At 46.6% G+C, this 13,419-nt stretch overlaps 1 protein-coding gene across 1 annotated transcript in view; it reads right to left on the reverse strand.

The window, feature by feature from the left end:
* Positions 1–13,419, reverse strand: part of PLA2G6 (phospholipase A2 group VI) — a 29,342-nt gene that overhangs the window by 9,820 nt on the left and 6,103 nt on the right. The window contains exons 4-12 of the mRNA XM_063133521.1: positions 12,596–12,779; positions 10,113–10,300; positions 8,345–8,441; positions 6,844–7,026; positions 5,504–5,612; positions 4,938–5,087; positions 4,228–4,318; positions 3,744–3,907; positions 1,144–1,294 (exon numbers count right to left, since the gene is read on the reverse strand). Of these exons, the coding sequence (XP_062989591.1) occupies positions 1,144–1,294; positions 3,744–3,907; positions 4,228–4,318; positions 4,938–5,087; positions 5,504–5,612; positions 6,844–7,026; positions 8,345–8,441; positions 10,113–10,300; positions 12,596–12,779 (1,317 nt within the window). The remainder of the gene's footprint in view (positions 1–1,143; positions 1,295–3,743; positions 3,908–4,227; positions 4,319–4,937; positions 5,088–5,503; positions 5,613–6,843; positions 7,027–8,344; positions 8,442–10,112; positions 10,301–12,595; positions 12,780–13,419) is intronic.

Raw genomic sequence — 13,419 nt, forward strand, 5'->3', positions numbered from 1 at the left:
TGAACCCCTGCCAAAGGAAGTGAGGCAGGTGGCTACTAGGAGGAGGGCTTTCTCCGCTGTGGCACCCCGGCTGTGGAATGAGCTCCCCAGAGAGGTCCGCCTGGTGCCTACACTGTATTCCTTTCGTTGCCAGCTGAAGACCTTTTTATTCTCTCAGTATTTTAACAACTAATTTTAACTTACAATTAAATTTTACTGTTTTAATTCTGTATTTTAATCTTATATCAACTGCTGCTGCGTGGTTTTATCCTGGTTGTGCTTTTTATACTGTATTTTGTATTTGTGTTTTTAGATTGTTGGTTGTTTTATTATGTTCTTCATGGTTTTAATTTTTGTGAACCGCCCAGAGAGCTTCGGCTATTGGGCGGTATAAAAATGTAAAAAATAAATAAATCATTTATTGGCAGCACTTGATGAAGTTCATCAAAACAGATTAGTACCAGATGCCCCTAGAATTCAGTCCAGTTCTTTCTATCCCAACAACATATGTGTGCAATTTAGTTTTTGGATCATAGGAACATAGGAGGTGGCTTTATACTGAGTCAGACCATTTGGTGCAACTAACCCAGTATTACTGACACTGGCTGGCAGTGGTGGCTCTCCAGAGTTACAAGCAAGATTTCTTCCAACCCTTTTGCATGCAAAGCATGTGCTCCACCACCGTGCAACAGGCGCACTGTTGAGTACCTCTTAAGTATCGTTGGCTCTCTTGTAGGGTATAATGTCCATTAGCTTTCAAGCATTGTACCTTCAGATCCCATGCTAGATGCATATGATACTTTGTAATAAAATACATGAATTCTGACATACCTATTAAGAGTGTAGCAATGCATCACTGTGCACTTTTTAGCATGTTTGGTTGTTTGCATTCCACTTTCCTTCTGTGGATGTCAAGGGGACACAGGTAGTGTTCCCCAGTAGTCGGACCAGAACCCAAACTTACTTCAGTTCAGCAAAGTGGCTGTGTTACGAGCTTTCAGATCATCCCTTAGACTGGTGTTCTTAGATATATACATCACCTCTCCCACTCAGCTGGGTTTTGCCCACAGCAAAGCTAAATTATCTTGCCATGGAGAATAGTAAAAGGCAGGGACAGAAGACCAGGAATCTATCGTGATAACTGAGCCTCTATTTTTGGCTTACTTGGGGTTCTTGATATCTGTCATCTTGGTATGTTCTCCAAACTCCTTCTTCAGGAAGTCTTCAAGGGGCTCTGATTCATAGGGCCGCGATCCCCGAAAGACTTCATCCTTCATCCGGAAGTACAAGCAGCGCATGTAGTCCATGGGCTTCCCTGAGATGCAGACGGAAGACACCATTGCATTGCATCCTAGCCAGGGTTCCTTCCCGCCCAGCGCCTAAGAGGGCTTGATGGGCATTTGAACATCTAAAAACATGTAGCAAATGACCCAGAATACGATTCTTGGTGGAAACACAGAGGTCTATGTTTTGTGCGATGTATGAAGCAACTGTAAGGGTGATCAGAGAGTAGGATTAAAGTTTAATGGAGGGGACATATGAGGAAGGGAGATAGCCCAAGACTGTGAGGAGGAGGAGGAGGACAAGAAACAGAAGTGTAATAGGTACTGCTGAAGGTATGAGGCATTCTGGACAGAAACATAGCAGGGGCCATATAGCACAGTGGCACAGTGCATGTTTTGGATGTGAAAGGTCCCAGGTTCAATCCTGGTCATCTCTTGTTAGCGGCTGTTGGGTAGCAAGGCAGGAAAAGACCCCCTGCCTATCTTGGAGAACTGCTGCCAGCCAGAGTAGAGAGTCATGGGCTAAATCAGGGTGTCAAACCACTTTCAGCTGAGGGCCATATTCAATTGCAAAGAAATTTTGGAGCGTGAAGGGAAGCAAAGACAAAACAGGACAGATCCAAAGGCAAAGAGCCAAAATGCAAACATATTTTGGCTTAAAGTGCTTAATGGCAGCAATTAAGCCTCGGAAGAGACATTTCGACCTTTCAGAACGGAGGGTGGGGGGTGGGGGAACAGTGCAAACAATGAGAAACCATGAAACGACCGACATTCCGGGGGAAAGGGAAAAGTGGCGCAATCATATGGGAGATCCCAGAGGGCCAGACTTGGCCCGCAAGCCTAAGGTTCAGCACTCCTGGGCTAAATGGACTGGTTTTTCTGGTTTGGGATGGCAGATTCATACAAAGCAAAGTGGCCAGGGACAGACAGCATTTTCAGACAGGGGTGCGTGGGGAATCGCATTTCCCTACCGTTGTTTTGCCTCCTGCTTCTGTCCCACAATAGGGACGAGCCGCTTCCTCTTTCTTCACACGGGGAAGGAAGAGGAAGCAAGCCACGACCACGTGGCCCATTCAGTCGGCGTTTTTGTCATGCAGCTTCTCCTGCACACGGCAGGAAATGGCGCCAATTATTGTCAAGGCCAAGAAGAAATGCATTTTCCAGGTCATATTCTGTAGCGGAAATATCAACAGAAGAAGTAGGAGGTGCGCAGAAGGATCGCTGCGTCGTCAAAATGATCCGCGAAGACCTGCAGGTGGCAGTCAGGAGTGTGTGATAAAACGCTTGTGTAAAGACGCTCAGAATGTGTTCAACTAATGGGCAGACCTGTCCCAAAAAAAATACATTTGGTGGACAGAGAAGCTGGGTGGTGGGAGAAAAGGGCAAAACACAACGTAAGTGCAGGACTACGTTCTCCCAGAAGATGGCATGGGGCATCAAACGGAATCCCAAATCTGCTTTCACAGCTCTGCTTTGAAAGGAAACCACGGCAACTGCATAACCACCACCTGCCAAAAGCTCAGCAACAGAACGAAATCAAAACACATCTTGGGTTGGAACACCAGGGGTCAGGGTAGTACCTCTGTGTGTTACCTAGGGATGTGACAGCCTGGAGGAAAAAACAGGGGGGAAGTAAATGGGGAAAATAGAAAAATTGGATGGAAACCCATTCCCCCACTACTTCTCAAAAATCCCTAGGGGGAAACGCTTTTCTTTCTTTCTTTTTGCCAAAAAGTTTTGTTCCTTAGGCTTTCTTATCTCTAGCTCTCTATTTCTTGTGAAGAGCAAACTCCTGACACTTGGAATTATCTGGACTTCTGGCCGGCTGGGGAATGCTTGTAGTCCAATACATAGGGCTTTGGAAACAAAGCCCTTTTGTGGAGAAACTGAAAAAACTGGACATGTTTAGCCTGGAGAAGAGAAGACTGAGGGGAGACATGATAGCACTCTTCAAGGACTTGAACGTTTGTCCCACAGAGGAGGGCCAGGATCTCTTCTCGGTCCTCCCAGAGTGCAGGACACAGACTAATGGGCTCAAGTTACAGGAAGCCAGATTCCATTTGGACATCAGGAAAAACTTCCTGACTATTAGAGCAGTACAACAATGGAATGACAATGGAATCAGTTACCTAGGGAGGTGGTGGGCTCTCCCACATTAGAGGCATTCAAGAGGCAGCTGGACAACTATCTGTCAGGAATGCTTTAAGGTGGATTCCTGCATTGAGCAGGGGGTTGGACTCGATGGCCTTATAGTCCCCTTCCAACTCTACGATTCTATGGTTCTATGAACTGGAGGCCGACAGGCTGGGGAAGGCTGCATTAAGCAAAGACGTTCTCCCACTGCTGGGAGGAAGAGCCTTTATAGCCAAGCACCAGTCAACCAGTTCCAACTCCCTTGCTTTGGAGAGAAACTCCAGGACCCATTCCCTCTCTGGGCTGGGGCACTTCCCCTTCCACACGTGGGGCCCGGCTACTCCTTACCATGTATAACACACATTGCAAGGATTCCCCCTGTGCTCGTCCCTGCTACCCAGTCGAAGAGCTCCCTGATGGGGCGCCCCACGGCTTTCTCAATAGCGATGAGGAACTGGATGAGCACCAAGCCCCGGACACCCCCGCCGTCCAGACTCAAGACGCGGTCTTGGCTAGAGAAAGGAAAACAAAAGAGAGAGAGAGACAGAGAGAGAGAGAAGAGAAGGAAAAAGCATTGAATACCTAATGTCAGCCATAAGTAACTCTCCCCAGATGCAGGTGCCTCCTAAAGGTATAGAAATATCAAAATGCATCAAAGGTTCCAGGTGAGAATATAGCTTGAGAGTATGCTTGAGACGCAAGGGAGGAGTAGGAGGAGGGTGGGCAGGGGGTCCTTCCCCACTGGGAATTCAGGGCCTCCTCCCCATGAAACTGCTGCTTGTACCAGCACAGAGGACTAGGTGACCTCATCTCATGGACCGGGCCCACTTACGTTCTGTTCGCCTCGGCTGCAGAGTCCACCACATCTGTTTTTTTCATCAAGGTACTAAGTGCTGCAGAGACATGGATGATGTCGTGGAATTCTAGAGAGGGGCACAAGGGAAAACAAACAGAGAAATCAAACGTTTAGTGAACAGAAGAAGAAGAAAATAGGCACGGCAGGCCGAGAAACGGAGAGCCCGGAAACAGTGCCCACTTGCTAGTGCAGGGCCCAGATTCAACGGAGGACCAAGGCTCTCGCGCCTTTCCTGGTTGCGCGGAAGGAAGCGACGCAGCAGGTGCAACCTTGTCTGCTGCCCCCAGGCGCTTTGCCGGAGCCACGGGGCAGTCTGTTCTCTTAGAAACACCGGGATATAAATTCAGAAACAAACAAACAAATAGAAATGAAGGAGAAAGGAAAGAAGAAGGAAAAGTGAGTGGTAATATCAGGAGTCAGGCAGCCAGAGAGCTTAGGAAGAATTCCAGCACTGTCTTGTTACTGCTGTGGCTTCCCAGCACATTCACACGGTGTGGAGAAACCTGCGTGAAATCATCGGATGTGATGCTGATGAGAAATGTGAATTTTCACAGGTAAATGCCTTCCTGTACTGGAAACCCTACCATACGAGGAGGCCCTGAGAGAGAGAGAGAGAGAGAGAGAGAGAGAGAGAGAGAGAGAGAGAGAGAGAGAGAGAGAGAGAAGGGGGCACAGGGCTATGTTACCTAGCTTCTGATTAATGCTCCATGGAGGTGGTAGTCTTTCAGGGAAGGTGGAAGTAGATGGTGATGGTACGGATATGGCTGAGCCAGGTGGATGGAAGCGTTCAGTCCCTATACATTTCAGCAGATCTAAGAGCACCTTCCGGTTGGCACCTTGCATGGTGAGGGTGTCACATGCATTGGAGAGAAAACCGTTAAAACAAAGCAGACTGTCATCATGGCAAGCCCTGGGCCAGCCCAATCCCACACGCAGGGCAGTAGTCTGTGTTCAAAAGACGCTGGGGCAGAGGGGCTCACCCACAAGGGGGCCATGGAGGGCAGGTCAGCAACCCACTGAGGTTGCACCAGGGGGATGGTCCTCAGCACCCTGCCCTGTAGCGGGCACCATTTCCATGTCCCTAAGCCTCCATCTCGGCAGCTTTCACCGGACAGAACCAACGTCGCCCTCACATATCACCTCATGCATACAGATGGATTCTCTCCACCCTTTCTGCAGAGTCCAAGCCGGTTGGCCGCCTGGCCGCCATGTTCCCAGGCATCGCTCCTCCTAGCCACGGGGTCGCTCTCACCTTTGCTGGTCCTGGCTGCCACCAACCCTGGGGTCTCCCCTAAGTCATTGGGGATTTCCACATCTCCTCCGAACACAATAAGGGCCTTGATCGTTTCGAGGTGGTCGCTCTATTGGGAGGAAAAGAGCATGTGAAGGATAGAGCTCCCTCTATCTATGGCTTTACTCTGCTGGAACTTTTGCCCACCCTCCCTCCGACAGCCCAACCATGCGCTGCCCATAGACTCATCCTACCCAAATGGGGGCTGTTGGGGTTGAGCCTCTTTGTGCAGAAGGACCGGCTTAGCTAGACTTGTGGGGTCGGGCAGGGGGGGAGGTTCGGTGAAAAGAGACAAACAAACTTAAAATAGAATTCTGGAGAAATAAATTAATTGGGCACTAAGGGCAGGCTCCAATGGTAGTCCTACGTAGAGTAAACCCATAGGCGTGAATGGGTCTTGTCTACATAGGACTAACATTGGATACTGCCCTAAGTGTCTTCATTCAAGCAGGAATAGTGATTGTTATGTCCAAAGAACGCTGAAAAGGGTCTCTGTGGCGTTACACCCCACAAGTCAGTTCCCAAATGTATGTCTGCAGTTTGTAAATCTGTGGTTTTTAGAATGTTGGCCTGAGTGGGCGGAGTTAGAATGTCTTGGGAGGGGGGAGGACTGAGGGGATTGTGGGGGACTTGTTAGGTACTCTTAGAGTCTTTAGTGCTCTCTGTGTTTAGAGTACTTAAGTTCTGGGAAATTTGAGGGTCAGTGTAGAGAGTGGTGTCTTTGGAGTGTGGTGTGCACGTAGTTGATATATATTAATCAATACTGATAATAAAGAAGTTTCAAGAGTGATTGTGTGAGAAAAAGGAAAGCGCGTATGTGAATGAGTGAAAAGATTGTATGTAAGGTTTCAAAAAGGTTTTTAAATGGTTTATTTGAAACAAAGCTTGTGTACTTTTGAAAATAAATTTTGATTGTTTTGTTTTTAAACTACCACAAAAATCCCACGTGTCTGTTTGGCATTTATCATCTAAAGTTTACTCATTTAACACCCACTCTGACAATCATTCACCTCAGCACATATAACTCACAGTGTTTTATTTTATATATTAAAATCCTTCTCCATTTAAACCCCTTTCTCCACATAGTTTGGAGGAAGGTGGGTTTCATCCCTTGCCTCAGGCGTCTCAAGCGGTGGTGCTTGGCTTGAGCAGGGAGTAGCTGCGGCCAGGTCTGTTGTTCAGAGCCTGTGTCGTGGCAGTCTCCCCTACACTCTCTCTGCATTTCAGGAAGCAAATGCCTGTCCCGTTTCCTCCCCGCACCCCCCAGACTTGGGAAAGCGTCAAGCCAAAGAGAAGCCCACCTTCATGGCGAAGTGCAGCGGAGTGTTGCCGTCTTTCCCTTTAGTGTTGGGCAGGGCTCCATGCGTCAGCAACACCATTGTGCAATCAAAGCGCCCACGCCGCACGGCAATGTGCAGGGCTGACTCCCCCGTCGCACTGATGGCATTCACTTCACAGCCATACTCAATCAGTAGCCGGGTCATCTAGATCCGCAGAGGAGACAAGGGAGAACTGAACTGTGTGCCAAGTAGTGGTTTTGCTTCCCCTTACTGCTTCAGGTCGGGGTAGCTAAGATAAAATCTACTTCATGGCAGGTCAAAGATCATAAGGAACAATATGGCTAGAATTTTAGTTTTCTAAAAAACTAGATTTAAGGTGGAAGAGAAAAATTAAGGGTTTTAAAAAATTCATTCATGATCTCACCAGCAGAGAAATTCTGGTGACAAAATGCCCAAGTCAAGATGCCATAAGTTAAGGATCCTGCCCTAACTTGTAAGTTAAGGATCCTGCCCAGTTAAGAAGTTGTACCTTGTCATATATTGTTCTTACTTACAATTCTAGTTCCACCCACTTCTCTCCAAGATACAACTCAGCTGACTTACACAGCACGAAGAGTGACACCCAGCTCACCGTACGTTTCTTACTCAACATATGGTAAACAGCTTTTTCCTGTAACTCTATCCCTTGTCCGGGGGACTTTCCACTTCATACTTGCCTTTCACAGAGTTACTGTGTGAGAACCAGCAGTGGAGTTGCTGGTTAATTCTCAAAAGGACATCGATCGCAACAGTGTTTTGAAAGACCCAATCTTTCTAAGACCCAATCTTTTACCTCTCCAGCAGCTGAATGAACAATATGAATACACGTGATATGAAGGATGCCTTTCACCCCCAATTCCCTCATGTCTTCCAACACAATATACCAACAAGAGAAATCTCAGGAGACCGAGGATAATCTATCTTCTGTATTAACAGTACTAATATATATTCCTTGGGATTATATTTATAAACTTGAATCTCACTTATCTGTTCGGAAAACCCACTCTTAATTCATCACACTTGTGCACACAGAAATTATAAGTAAGGAAAATAAGAGAACACAGACAAAAGTATACCTTCTTGTTCGATTTAACTATCTGGGAAGGCTTCACAAACATAGAAAAAGCCAGACAAGCCAACCTGGAAGTGCTGGCAGAAGGCAGCTTGGGAAAGACAGGCAACTCCTGGGTGCCTTTATTTCAAAATTATGAGGTACAGATTGGCACATTTCGGATTTAACGACAAGCCAAGTTTATTGTGCCGCGGCAGCAGGCTAGTACCTGCTGCCTGATGGATCTCACTTGGCTCTTCCTGCAACTGGGAGCTGCTATTCCAGGGGTGCAGAAATCCATTTTAGGCGGGGGCTATGGGATCGTCTCTCACCTAGCCCTCTGCAGGCTGGATGACATCAGTGGATGACACCAACTTTGCCTTTCTCTGTGCCTCTCTCAGCATGGAGACAGGGATCGTTTTTCTTGCTCACCTCAGCATTCCTGGCCCAGTGGAGGGGCGTGGCACCATAGCGCGGGTCCACAAACTGAATCTGGTTGATGTCCTTATCAAGAAGGGCGACTGCACACCTGGAAGGAAAAGAACCAGCAGGAAACAATAAAAGGATGTGACAAATACCTCTCAGCCAACCCGATGGATCTTTGCACATTCCATAAAGTACGGGCTGATTCCAAGGCTGTGGTGACTAGGGCACAATTGTGGGCCTGAAACGTCAGAAGTAAACAAAGAGCAAGCGAACAAAAACCGGTGATGACTCCTATGACAACAGTCCAATGTGCCACCTTCTCCCTTCTCACCCGGGCACTGTGCAACAGCACTTGAGACAACAACAGCATTTTGTAGTCTGTATCTGGGAAGAGACTTACTCAGAGCAATGGGTGTTCTGCAGTCACATACAAAAGTACAATAATGAGTCTAGAATTAAGCATCCAAACACAACAGTTTTTAATTCTAAAAAGCAAATCCCTAACCCTTAATTGTATTCATTCATTCATTCATTCATTCATTCATTCATTCAATAAAGCTCTCAGGGTGACATAAGCAACAATACAACAACAAAAATACAACAAAACCAATGATAAAACACGTTAGAAGAATTCTTTAAAAGCAGCAACGATTCAAAACAGTTCTAGGTGCTCTACCACTGAGTTACGGCCCGTTCCATGAGCAGTGGGGTGCGTGTGGGCGCAAGCATGGCATGTGGCACGTGTTACAATGCACACTATACACGCCGCTGAACTTCCTATGTAGCACTTTAACATCAGACCTTCTGCAAAAAGACGCAAGGGACCACTCTGTTGGGCAAGATCCGGCACAAATCAGAGGGATCTCCACCTCCACAGCACATTCCAATGTTTACAGCGCGTTCTACTACTCACTCTTCTTTGTGATCGAGTTTTAACACTATATTTCCATCACAGGTGATGCTATTGCAGAAAGAAGTACACTGTCACGTCAGTTCAGGGCTCTGCGTCTTGGGAAAAGTAGGAGCACTCGGTGGCCAATGACTAGCTGAGACTTTTTACCCAATGAAAAGTGGGAAGGGTCACAGCCCAGAGCAGGGGAAGAGCACACTATGTTCCTTCGCTTAGGTACGGGCTGGTGGGCTGTTCGCCTGATTGGTGCAAGGTGAGCAGGCACAGTGCAGGGTCCAAGTCATTTTGGGCAGCAAAATAAAAGAGGTACATCATTTTAATATGCAAAGCGCACTGCAAATGAAGATGGGGGAATCTTCATGTCGGAGCCAATTTGGAAATAATCTGGTGACTCCTGGCTGCTTCCAGCTCAGGCACCCTTCTCCAGGCCTGTCATGCCACACAGGTCATGCTGACCACATGCTTTGGAGAAGTGGCTCTTCCCAGGGCCTAGCAGAGCTTAGCATGGGGTGGGGGTGGAGAGAATGGGCCTCTGCCATCTAAACTCAGAAAGTGGACAAGATATATATTTTAAATTTATTACATTTATATCCCACCCTTTTTCCACTTGCAAGGAACCCAAGGCGGCTTACATGGTCATTTTCCTCTCCGTTTGATCCTCACAACAACCCTGTGATGTTGTTGGGCTGAGAGTCAGTGACTGGCCCAAAGTCACCCAGCAAACTTCATGGCCGAATGGGGACACCTCCCACATCTCCCGAATCCCAGTCCAGCACTCCAACCTCTACCCCACACCAGCTCTCATAATAACGGTAATAGCTGAAAGGTGAGCACCCCTTTTCCCAGCGGAGCAAGTGCACTTACTTTTTCTGACTGTGTTTCATGGCAATGTGGATGGGGTAGCCCAGCACGCCCAGGATGTTACACTTGGCGTCAACCTTTAAGAGAGAGAGAACCGCCTCTTCTTTGCCCAATTGGCAGGCCAGGTGCAAAGCACTCTGCCCTTCGTCGTTCAGGTGGTCCAAAGCAGCGGTTGACCTCTTGCCCAGGAGCTGGAACCAATGAACAAGATCAAGTTCGTTTAGAGATCCTGAAGGATGCATGTGACCTAGCTCATCAGGAATACCAGACTTGATTCCTCTCCCAAGAAGAGCAAGCCCAAACCCAGCTTCCCATATTACTTTTATCCAAGGGGATGCTCTACTGAAGGAGCAGGTGTTGACCCTCAAGAATGGAATGGGCATCGTTTTGTTTTTTTAAATTTACTTATAAAAGTGTAGGAATACAATAACAAATATATAATCTTTACTGCAGAGTACATTGGTGTGCCATAGTTCTTGAAGCAGGCCGGTAGCACACATGACTACCTCAAGGACAAGCAGGTATTTTTAACCCTCTCATGTTGCATTTAAATTCCCCATAAAATTTCCCATTAATTTTCTGACAGGGTAATTCATAATTCTGCACATGATTCCTGTTCAGAATAAATTACATTTCTCAGTTCCAAACTGGTTTCTTCTTCAGCCTGTACTCAACCATTTCTTTGATTCCCTCTCTACATGTTCACTTTTTAATATTTTCATTTCATACTCCGATACCCATCTAAACTAGGAAATAAGTTCTGATCTTCTTAATAACGTTAATATAATTATTACTATATCATATTAATATAAGCAATTTTTATTTGTTGTCTCTCCTGTTGCTAATCCCCGTAACTTAGAATCACATCTTACTGCAATTACTAAAGGGTTCACCAAAATTGGTACTTCTCTGGTACTTCTTAATAGTTCAAACACATCTGGCAATTCTCTGTTTACAAGAACTCTAGCTTTAAGTGAACTGTCTATTGTCCATATCAAAATCCTAAATGTTGGTCCAATATGAAATTCCTAAGCATGTTTCTGATTGACTGTCAATTTTTTTTTAGGTATATATGTCTGTTTATGTTTGTATATGATTGGGTTTTTATACTATGTATAATGTATTTTTAAACATTTTTAATGTTTGTAAATCGCCCAGAGAGCTGTAATGAATGAATACAGAAATGCCATGAATGAATGTTTATCATTGCTGACTGGAGGGATGCAGGAGAAAGTTGTATGGCTTCTTCCTGTCTAAACAAACACAGGATTGCTCCCCTAACACCTGAAAAAAGAAAATTCCATTCCAAATTACCAAAGCCTTCTTGTCATCTAGAACAATTGCCAATAATTGCTTCCACACCCAACATTATATTTTAAGGGGGTTGTAGGGGCAGAATTACACATGACTTTCTCAAACATGTCCTCAAACCCGTGATAGGGGTAAGGGAACATTTGTAAAAAAAATAATAACTGGAGGAGGCATTGCTTAATCCTTCTCCGATGTACCCATTCTCTCTTGTGAAGCTTAATTCTGGTTTTGAAACTCAGGTGGGGGGAAATCTATGTTTAGAACTAGCTAAGGGACAATGGGAGTCAGGGGAGGGGTTAAGCATTCCCCCCTCCCTTACAATTCCCCCTGAAAATCTCTGCCCCCTGCAGAAAGCATTATGAAGCAAGGACAGGGTTAGGAACCTCACGTGTGTCTTTAAACATCGGGGTTACGTACAAGGACCCTCTCAGACTGTCAAATATGCTTGACAGCCTGTTTCCAGCTCCTCCAGATTTGGAGGGCTCGGTTTCCCGTTTCCTCTGGTTGTGTGCCATTTCAATCTTCCTTTTGCCTATCTCATCCTAGCAGAATCATAGAATAGTAGAGTTGGAAGGGGCCTATAAAGCCATCGAGTCCAACCCTCTGCTCATTGGAGGTATCCAGCTTAAAGCATACCTAAAAGTGGCTGTCCAGCTGCATCCTGAATGCCTTTAGGGTGGGAGAGCCCACAACCTCCCTAGGTCATTGGTTCCATTGTCGTACTGCTCCAAGTTTTTCCTGATGTCCAGCCGGAATCTGTCTTCCTGTAACTTGAGCCCATTATTCTGTGTCCTGCACTCTGGGAGGATCGAGAAGAGAACCTGGTCCTCTGTGTGACAACCTTTCAAGCCCTTGAAGAATGCTATCATATCTCCCCTCAATCTTCTCTTATCCAGGCTAAACATGCCCAGTTATTTCAGTCTCTCTTCATGGGGCTTTGTTTCCAGACCCCTGATCATCCTTGCTGCCCTCCTCTGAACCCCCTCCAGCTTGTCTGCATCCTTCTTGAAGTGTGGTGCCCAGAACTGGATGCAATACTAAAGATGAGGCCTAACCAGGGCCGAATAGAGGTGAACCAGTACCTCGTGCGATTTGAAAGCTATACTTCTCCTTCACCCCCTCCCCTCTATGATCCTAGCAGAAAGCTACACTTCTACTTCACACACACCCCTCACCTCTATGATATTTGGGTTGTTCCCTCGGACAGCGTAGTGGAAGATCGACTCTCCATTTTTGTCTGTGAGATCTAGACGGGCATGGCACTGCTCCACCAGTTCCTGCAGGCACTCGAGGTCTCCTTTCTGGCAAGCCAAGTGCACTGGAGTGCATTCATTGTCAGAGCTGTTGCTGTTTATGCAGCTGCAACACACAAAACGGAGAGATGCTATGTAAGCAGTTGGGGAGGCACAAGGGCAAAACCAGCCAGAATCTCGTAGCCTAGCTGAAACATTTTGCTTCAAAAGCCCATGACGTTACTTGACTTCTACTGCTGTTTCTTTTCCTCTTTAGCATGCACAAAGCTGACATTGCCTAAAAAGGTTGCAATCTAGGAAAGAGGAACAGGTCAAGGTATACAGTAGGGATCAGCAACTGGGGTGTGGGGGGGGGGTGAGGCCAAATCCAAATTGCCTGTTTAGAGGCAAAAGAGTGTACACAGAGAAATCAGCAGATGTGCCTGTTGGAAAGGGGAGTGGGCCCTCCCAGCGGGTCACATCGGGACCTCCTGGGTTCCCTGGATGGCTGCGTCCCTTCCCCTGGACCCATGTCCTTTGCCCCAATCTCCACTTGTTTGGTGAGCCTCACAGCGTTCATGCACTTCCCCTCATTCAAAAAGGCTGAAATCCTTCTTCGAGGACTTAGCTACCAGAAAGAACTTTAAACTAAAATACACTGGCATTCTGGTCCCACCCCTTTCGCCTTCACCCCAACTCAGCACTGGAACACAGCCCCTGAGAGCTGCTCCAAAACGAAATTCCATCCATAGGCTGAAAGAAGTTCA

The sequence above is a fragment of the Elgaria multicarinata genome, chromosome 9 (assembly GCF_023053635.1).
Source record: "Elgaria multicarinata webbii isolate HBS135686 ecotype San Diego chromosome 9, rElgMul1.1.pri, whole genome shotgun sequence".
Taxonomy (NCBI): Eukaryota; Metazoa; Chordata; class Lepidosauria; order Squamata; family Anguidae; genus Elgaria; species Elgaria multicarinata.